At 46.2% G+C, this 9,834-nt stretch overlaps 1 protein-coding gene across 5 annotated transcripts in view; it reads left to right on the top strand.

Annotated features, from left to right (window-relative positions):
- Positions 1-8,988: 8,988 nt before the first annotated feature.
- Positions 8,989-9,834, top strand: part of ZFAT (zinc finger and AT-hook domain containing) — a 77,865-nt gene continuing 77,019 nt past the window's right edge. For all 5 annotated transcript variants that reach the window (XM_042035952.1, XM_042035954.1, XM_042035955.1 and 2 more), the window contains exon 1: positions 8,989-9,194. In XM_042035952.1, coding sequence (XP_041891886.1) covers positions 9,176-9,194 — 19 coding nt within the window. In that variant the 5' untranslated portion in view covers positions 8,989-9,175. The remainder of the gene's footprint in view (positions 9,195-9,834) is intronic.

Below are 9,834 nucleotides of genomic sequence, written 5' to 3'. Positions count from 1 at the left end.
TATTCAAGTGTGCAAGCTACAAAACTTACTTGCTTTTACTCTCCAATCTGAGCAATTATCTCAATAGAGCACCAGAGTTACAAATTAGGCACACTCAACATGTTTTTATCAAGGAGGAAGAGAAAAGGAATAATAAATTGTTCTTGGATGAGGAAAAACCTTGTAGCATGGCCAAGAGAACAATGCTAGACAGAGCACAGAGTTGCTTGGGTTTGAGATACTGCCCAATGAAACCTGAAGATGCGAGCTTACACTGGAGGAGTAATAAAAAAAGAAAATCAAACAGCTTATTCCAATTAAGGAGTAAAACTGGAGCCTCTGTCAGCCCTAGTAAATGAGGTTTAGAGAAGTGAAGTCATGTTCTCACACAGACTGCCTGTAGACTGTACAATTCAGTGGTGTTGTCATCACATTTCAGTGGCTGGAGTATTCAAAAGATGAACAGTATTAGTGATTTTTAGGAAAACTGTAAAGCTGTAAATTTTCCTTGAAACATTTTGTGGTGTAATCTCTATACTACTTTCAAAATTCCTCTGTAAGAGAGACGGGTTGGTTAAAATACCCACAAACACTGTGCAGTGCACGTGTTTTCCTCCGTGTAAGGAGCAAAGAACGAATAGGTGGTGATCAGACTTTCTGTCAGTCAAGCAATATTACTCTGAAAAAGGACTTATTTACAGCTTTTCCCTGTTAATGGATTTTCGTTTATCATCACTTTATTATGTCAAAGAGGGCAGTGTCGGGCTGTGATAATTGTGGAAGTTGCAATGTAGGATGGAAAGACTAATGAGCAAATCAATGGTATCAACACTACACAGATTAGATCCCTTAGCTTTTTTTTCATAAGTAGGTATGTGCTCCTTTAGAGTCCTTTTTATATGGTCACAGTGGTCTCATCAATCTCCTTCTGTAGTCACTGGGGAATTCTAGATGCTTCTGAGGCCCTCTGGAAGCTATAGGCAGACAGGCCTAGATCATGGAATCACAGAATGTTTCGGGTTAGAAGGGACATTAAAGGTCATATAGTTCCAAGCCCACTGCCATGTATGGGGACACCTTCCACTAGACTAGGTTGCTCAAGGCCTTATCCAGCCTGGCTTTGAACACTGCCAGGGTTGGGGCATCCACATCATCTCTAGGCAACCCAGTCTAGAGTCTCACCACCCTCACAGTAAAGACCTTCTTAATATCCAGCCTAAATTTCCCCTCTTTGTACCCATTACTCTCTGCCCTATCACTACAGTTCCTGATGAAGAGTCCCTCTCTGGCTTCCCTGTAGCCCCTTCAGATACTGGAAGGTTGCTGTGAGTTCTCCCTGGAACCTGCTCAAGGCTGAACAACCCCAACTTTCTCAGCCTGTCTTCATGGGGGAGGAACTCCAGTCCTCTTACCAACTTTATGACCTCCTCTGGACTTGTTCCATGGTTCCATGTCCTTTTTATGTTGGGGACACCAGAACTGGATGCATTTGGGATCTCACAAGAGCAGAGTAGAGGGGGAGCATCACCTCCCTAAGCCTGCTGCCCTTGGTGCTTTTGCTGCAGCCCAGGACTTATTTGGCTTTCTGGGCTGCAAGAGCTCACTGCCAGCTCATGGTGAATTTTCCATCACCCATCACCCCCAACTCCTTCTCCCAGGGCTGGTCTCAATCACTTCTCTACCCAATCTGTTGGTGTGTCTGGGATCACCATGACCCAGGTGCAGGACCTTGCACTTTGCTCTGTCAAACTTCATGAGGTCTGACCAGCCCCACCTCTCCAGCCTGTCCAGGTCCCTCTGGATCCATCCCTTCCCTCCAGTCTGTGACTGCACCACACAGCTTGGTGTGGTCAGTGAATTTGCTGAGGGTGCCTCGATCCCACCGTCCATGTCACTGACAAAGCTGTTGAACAGCATCAGCCCCAGTACTGACCCCTGCGGGACTCCACTCATCACTGGTTTCCATGTGGACAATTCGCTGTTGGCCATAACTCTTCATGTGCACCATCCAGCCAGTTCTTCATCCATCGGTCCATCCATCCATCCATCCATCCATCCATCCATCCATCCATCCATCCATGTCTCTCCAATTTGCAGACAAGGATGTTGTGTGGGACTGTCTCACATGCTTTCTGTAAGTCCAGGTAGATGATGTCAGTAGATAATGGTGGTGGTTCTCATTTTCCTGGGAGGGAGCTTAAGGTATTAAGTATTTAATAACATGATAATCTTGCAGAAACTTGATGAAGATTGAGAATTGTACAGCAATCTGCTGAAGTCAAACATATGATGCAATGTCTAATCAAATTAACATCATACAAATCATGGAGGAACTGTCAGATTTGTACAGTTTGGGCATATCATGGTTGTCAAATTTCTACTGTAGATTTTATAAATCAAACCCAGCATGATCGGTGCTGTTTTTCCTCTCTGTTCCACTATCCTATAAATAGCTCCCTGTTCCATGAGAGCAGTGGCAACTTTCCCAGCAGGAATACGATAACAAAGATGTCTATCTTCTACACCTCTCTTTGTGCCTTTTTCAGTACCACTTAGTGGTGTGGAGAATATGCTGTTTGTACTATGAATTTACCTTTTCTATTAGGTGTGTATATACATTTCTTCTTGCTCTGAATTACAGTAAAGGTGAAGTGAATGAAATCAGGGTGCTGTTTGGATATTGTGCTGCACTTTTCATACATAATCATAAATATAAATAATCTTCTATTTTGACAGTGCTACATTTTGCAAAGCTTCAGGCAAAGTTTGCTTTCTCACATGCATTTCTATCTCAGTCCAGCTGCACAGTGTTCGTTTTGTACTAGACTGAAGAAACAGCACATAATAGCATTTCTTAACTTTCATTTCTCTAATATAATTTCTTGTCTTACAGGTCCCTGTGTAAGAAAACAATCCCCAATCCAAAACTACTTAAAAAAACAAGGAGAACCACCATTTAAACCTGCACAGTGTTCCAGCTGTGCTGCTGTCTCCAGCTAGCCCGACATCACCTACCAAAGGAAAAACATGCTGTACAGTTGTAATAGGATTAAACAGTATAAACCTGCAAGCAGAAATGTGATTAATACAGGGTATTTCTGACTCCTGCAGTGACTATATTGCTACACTGAGAAAACCAGAATCTGTTTATTAGAAGCATTTTCAGTATGTATATATTTTTCTGAAGTTATTTATAATTGTTGCCTTTCTCTCAGGCCTGCAGGAGATAAATTTTAAATTAACTGTGCAGTGTAATCAGTATCAGTAGACTATACAATCCTGAGATGTCAAGAATTATGATAAGCCTCATACTAAGCTCTGGAGAGATTTGTAACTGTGTAGTTTGCATTTGTAGTTTGCCCCATTTTTATTAGCATTTTCATTATGAAGTTGTTACTGGAAGCATAAAGTTAATGTTCTGTAACAAGAAAATAGCAATTATGCAGTCCTAAACAAGAACTCAACATTAAACATAGCAGATAAAAATAAAAAGCAGATACAGTTACTGCAGACAGATAATGTGGAAAAAAAGTAATGTAGCATTTACAGTAAAGCAATGGCAACTTTTCTTCCTTAAGCATAAAGCTGGTTGCCAAACAACCCCCTGTAATTTCTGAGCATTCATCTTTGCATTTTCAAGTAGAACTTTCAAAAGTGCAGACCATAAGCTCAAATTGTTTTCCCTTTGAAATCAATGAGAAAATAAAAATGTTACAAAAATATATGTGCTAATTAACTTTAAAAAATTCTCTTAAACGTTTGTATCTTTTGAGAATGCTCTCTTCTGTGTCCTCCCCCAGAATGTATTTTAAATGGATACTGGTGAGTACCTCCACAGCTGTAAATATAGCTCAAGTTTTTCTTAGTGGAAAAACAGTTTACAAAACCCAGGAAGAACTGTTTAATTACTTTACAAAGTTCAGTCTTTGCTCTCACTAAACAATGGTCCCTTTTCTTTTAAAAATAATGCAACACATCCATGGGGCCGGATGGGATCCACCCCAGGGTAGTGACGGAATGGAGGAAGAGCTCACCCTGCCACTCTCCATCATTTATCAGCAGTCCTGGCTGACTGGGGAGGTCCCAGTTGACCGGAGGTTCGCAAATGCAACACCCACCTACACAAAGGGCTGGAAGGAGGATGTGGGGAATGACAGCCTGACCATGGTGCCAGGGGAAGTCGTGCTGCAAATCATCGTGAGTGTCGCCAGATACAGAACAACCAGGGGATCAGTCCCAGCCAGCACAGGGTCATGAAAGGCAGGTTCTGCTTGACCAGCCTGACCTCCTTCTATTATCAGGTGACAATGTAGTGGGTGAGGGAAGGCTGTGGATGTGTCTACCTGGACTTCACCAAAGCCTTTGACACCTTTTCCCACAGCATTCTCCTGGAGAAACTCGCTTCCTATGGCTTGGGCAGGTGCACTCTTTGCTGGGTTAAAAACTGGCTGAATGGCCAAGCCCAGAGAGTGGTGGTGAATGGTGACACATCCAGATGGTGGCTGGTCACTAGCGGCATTTCCCAGGGCTCAGTACTCTGTCCAGCCCTGATTAAGATCTTTATCGATGACCTGGATGAGGGGATTGAATGTACTCTCGTTAAATTTGCAGATGACACCAAACTGAGAGGGAGTGTCGGTCTGCTGGAGGGTAGGAAGGTTCTGGACAGGCTGGATTGGCAGACCCAGACCAGTTGTATGAGGTTCAGTAAGGCCAAGTGCTGGGTCCTGCTGCTGGATCCCAGCAACCCCCTGCAGTGCTCCAGGCTAGGGGCAGAGGCGCTGGAAAGCTCCCAGCAGGAAAGGCTCTGGGGATGCTGGCCGACAGCAGCTGACCATGAGCCAGCATGTGCCCAGGTGGGCAAGGAGGCTGGTGGCCTCCTGGCCTTCTGTGTCAGCAATAGTGTGGTCAGCAGGACCAGGGCACTGACTGTCCCCCTGTACCTGGCACTGGTGAGGACACACCCCAAGTGCTGTGTTCAGTTCTGGGTCTCTCACTACAATAAAGAGATTGAGGTGCTGAAATGTGTCCAGAGAAGAACAGTGGAGCTGGGAAGGGTCTGGAGCACAAGTCTGATGAGGAGCAGCTGAGGGAGCCAGGGATGTTCAGCCTGGAGAAAAGGAGGCTGTATCCAGATGGGAATTGGCCTCTTCTCCCAAGTAACAAGCCACAGGAGGTAATGGCCTCAAGTTGTACCAGGCAAAGTTTAGGTTAGGTATTATTGGATATTCACAGAAAGGGTTGTTAGGCATTGGAACAAGCTGCCCAGGGAATTGTTTGCAAGCAAGTACAGGAAACTGAAATGCAGTAGAGTGTTTGTGTACTGTGTAATTAATAAAAGACCCAGACAGATGTTTTGGGTTTTTTCCATTCTACAGCAAGTGCGCACAAAGTTGAGGATTTTTCATTTTACACTGTTTCTTACAATATTTAACTTGTTGCATCTATGAGTTCTGCTCTCCTGCTAGAATGCTTTACGCACTCTACTTCATAAAATGCTAAAGGATTTTTGTCTTAAAATATTGGTAATAAAAATCAGGTTGGAAATTCAAGCACTGGAAGGTCATTAAACATCTAAATCAAGGTTGTCAGCATACGTCTGTTTTTATCCTCTGTTGGTATTTTTTGTTGCAGATCCTTAGGTCACAATCACATAATTTACTGTTTTCTCTCACAGGACAACTGCTTCATTTAGCCAATTATTGTGTCTTCCCTCAACAGAGCTTTGTCTCATTTTGTTTTGGGTGCTTATGGGACATTTATTGATTTGCTATTTCAACAGAAATTACTTTATTTTCTCAAAATGCTCACGGGGGAAAAAAGGGAAAGTGAAGCACTGAAGGTTAGGGTAAAGTTTCCCTAACTGGGTATTTTCAATGTAAGTCATCCAGGATAAGGGGGTTTAAAAGTAACTATCACATTTAAGCATCGATGCTAAAATTTTCACCTATAGAAATACATAAAGCTTTTCAAAGCACATTGCAAATGCCATTGTGAAGAAGCAGAAAAGGAGAAAGATGAAATTAATGAACACTGTTTTTGTATCATAAATGAACTCTGTGAGAGCAATCTGTTCCTAATTTCCCTTCATAAAACCTCATGTTTACTTCTCAACATTTTCCAGCTTCTGTAACAAATGAGGCAGAGTCTTGTGTTACAGACGAGCCCCTGTGCTGTGTAGCCCTCATTCATATCTAGGTCAGGTACGTCAGCAACGCTGAATGAGTCAGAGATTCTGAACAAATGCAGTGTATGACTGTGGGATGTAAAATATTCCCAGAAATAGCTTATGCAGAACCAAATGGAAATGAAAGCTGTATAGAGCAGTACTAATTCTAATTTTTGATTGATTTTACCACCTTAATTCTGTGGGGCTGTTATGGAACAGCCAAGCAAGCTGCACTCTCATTTCACACTTGGGAATACACATCTTCAGTGAAGTGCTTTTCCTATTTGTGAATAAAGCCAAACCATGTAACTGGGAAAAGGAGAAGTCAGCATCTGGTATGCCCTCAGTAAGGCCATCCACACTCTGTTCATGGATTCCAGCTCCATACGCAGGCTGAAGCCCTGTGCAATACTGAACTTGCTCTATATTTGAACTTGGCATTCTCTAGCAATTGGTAGAGATTTTATTATTATTATTATTATTATTATTATTATTATTATACTACAAGAGTTGATTCAGGAGAAGTCAACTCATACCAGCCAGGCATGGAGGCTATGAGAAGGAGCTACTCAGTGGGCTGAAGAGAGGGAACTGGGAGCTGTATTTGATAAACACTTGTGTGTGCAGGAGCTTATCTGCAAGTGGCTAGAGAGACGTCAGGAGTGAGAGAGAAAGTGCTGAAAGCATCTGGAAAGAGCACTTCAGAAAAACAGGAAAGATTTTCCTGTGAATGAAAACTGGGACTGGGACCTGAAAAACAACAAAAGAGGTCAGACAAGTGAATGTGCAGGAGGGAGAGGGAAAGCATGGGTAGTGTGAGCCTTGAATTTTGTCAATAAGGAAACTGTGACAGAATGAGATGAACAGATGGGGATCAGGTTCTCCCTTAAGACAGGAACTGTTCATAGAATCACAGAATATCCTGAGTTGGAAGGGACCATCAAGGATCATTGAAGTCGAGGTCCTGCATGGAACAGCCCAAGGAATCACTGCTGTGTTGAGAGGGCCTCACACCTGATGCTGCTTATCCCAGTACCTGGATCTGTGTTGTGTGTGGTGCAGCTGAACTCTGCTGGTGATGAGTTTTGTGGCTTCTGATATGATGGCACTTGGAAGAACTTGAGGGCATTTTTGTTTAAGCTGTGAAACTGTTTATTCAGAGCTGCAAAAACTTTGCTTCATGAGGCTCTGTGACCTGACCAGGCACCCCAACAGTGATAGCTTTCCTCTTTCTTCTCTGACATCCAACAGACAGACCTCCCAAACATTTTGACTGGGACAGGCAGCACAGCTCAGAGATTCTAACTCTGATTTGCTGTCTTAGGTAAAGAACAAGCCTTCATTAATGTAGCCTTTTAAACAGGCTTGTGGTTGTGCAAAGCAGAACCGTATGCAGTATCTGTATGTAAAAAGTAAACCATGTGGCATGCTGATGCTCAGCCAGTGGTTCTATGTGAAGACAAGTGTTTTTCTTGGCAGGAGAATCCACCCCACTTGCTGTAGTGAGGCTCAGTGACTCAAGGACCAGAGAATGTTCTTTCAATGCCAAGGTAAGGATGAGTATTATTCATGTCCAAAAAAGAGCACAGTCCCTTCCTTTCATGGGCAGTGTGTGCCTGAGCATAAGTGTGCTTTCATCTTTATTGCTCCTAGAAGTATGAAACATTCTCGAGAAGATATGTGCAGTGGGTAGGAAGAGGGGCAGAAAGGGGCACAAGGAGTCTAGAAAGTGAAGAGGGCAGGTCAAGGCTGCAGGCTAAAACAGGTTCCCAGTGTTGTTTCTCGTGAGGTCAGAACACCCACTGATGACTCTGCTAAAATATTGCTCTGTTATTTGCATCTGGTCAGAGGAGGCAAATTTTGCAGAGGAGCAACGACAGCCTCTGGAGAGATCTGGTCTTTCCCTTCTGCCTTCTGGTTGGATCTCTGACACAAATTTTAAAGAACATGTTTTTGTAAGAGTTGTCTCATGCAAGTCATTCTGAGTAAGAGACGCACTGATGGGGTGAACACTGGTAAAGTAAAGCTGCCCCGTCTGCCTGCTGGGGGCTAAGACCCAGCCTGGCCCTGCCATGCTGCACCTGTATGGAGCAAAGCTCAGTGTACGGCTAGCAGAAGTGTGACACCAGCGAGGAGAGGCGACTTTTACACACAAACGACCCTGCTTCCTCACACTTGCCTTTTCATGCCCATTTTGTTCATATAGTCCTGCCTGAGTTACCTGTGGTGACACAGAGGACAAGGGACACATGCCCTGGGTCCCCATGATCACAGCTCTTACCTCAGAAGGTAGGTTTAAATTAAGAAGAAATCCCTTACTGTGAGGATGGCAAGACTCTGCAGATTCTTGAGTCAATCAGACTCAATATTGCCCAGGGAAGCTGTGGATGTCCCACTCTCGGAAGTGTTCAAGGCCAGGCTGGATGTGGCTTGGAACAACCTGGTTTAGGGGAAGGTCTCCCTGCCCATAGCAGAAGGGTTGGAACGACATGGTCTTTAAGGTCCCTACAAAGCCAGTACATTCTATGACTACCTCGTACGTCCTAAAGTACCAGGCTCATAAAAACACATTTTACCCACAGGTGGTGAATTAAAACGCCTTTAGCATGTCGGGGCTGTGTCAGCCTGAGCTAAGCAGCCCCGGCCTCCCGGGGTCCTGGGGCGGACGGCGGGTACTCAGGAGGGTACGGGGAGATGACGGCGGGGTGTCGCGGCTGTCTCGGGTGTCTCTGGTCGCGGCTGTCCCCGCGTCCCTCATCCTCCTCCCGCCGCTCCCTCAGCCCGCGGGCGGCGCCTCAAGGGGACGCGGCCACGCGCGGCCGCCACTGCGCAGGCGCCGCTCCGCCCCGCGGAGCCGAGCCGAGCGGCCACTGCCGTGTCGGCCGCGGCAGATTCGCCATAAGGCGCCGCACGGGGACCCGATTTTCGGTGTTGTTTTTTTTTTTTTCCCCCTCTTTTCCCTCACTCTGTTTTCCAAGCGGGCCGCGCTCGGCTCCCGGCGCGCTGTCCCGCTGAGCCCCCGCGGCGATGGAGGCGGCGGCTGCAGGTGAGCGGGGCCGGGCCGGGCGGGCGGGGGAGCGCGCACGGATCCCCGCGCGGCGGGCTCGGAGAAGTAGTTCCGGCGGGGCTGCGGTGACGCTCCTTCCGCACGACAAGTAGTTCCCAGAGTGGCGGCCGCCCCAGAATCCGTCGCCCGGTGCTGCTGGCGGACCTGGGGGGCTGTGGGGGCTTCGGGAAGCGGACGGAGGACTCGGGAAGCCCGAACCTAGGAGTCCTGCTGTTCCCTGGCTGCCCGTCCCGAGGCTGCCGCTTAGCAGCGAGTCGGGAAGCACTGGGAGCTGCTGCTGGTGCCGATTTGATGCGTGGAGACCCCATAACAACCTTACAGGATGTGACGGGGGCCTGCAGAGAAGGCGGAGAGGTTTCTCTTCGTGAGGAACTGTAGTGACAGGACAGGGAATAATGGGTACAAACTGAAAGAGGGGAAATTTAGGCTGGATGTTAAGAAGAAATCCTTTACTGTGAGAGTGGTGAGACTCTGGAACAGGTTGACCAGGAAGGTTGTGGATGCCCCAGCCCTGGCAGTATTCAAAGGCCAGGTTGCCTTGAGCAGCCTGGTCTGGTGGGAGGTGTCCCTGGCCATGGCAGGGGGGTTGCGACTGGATGGTCTTTGAGGTCCGTTCGAA

Source organism: Corvus kubaryi, unplaced genomic scaffold, assembly GCF_017639235.1.
Source record: "Corvus kubaryi isolate FWS band 111438036 unplaced genomic scaffold, C.kubaryi_AGA036_p1.0 37385, whole genome shotgun sequence".
Classification (NCBI taxonomy): domain Eukaryota; kingdom Metazoa; phylum Chordata; class Aves; order Passeriformes; family Corvidae; genus Corvus; species Corvus kubaryi.
This window is presented reverse-complemented; position numbering and strand designations above follow the sequence as displayed.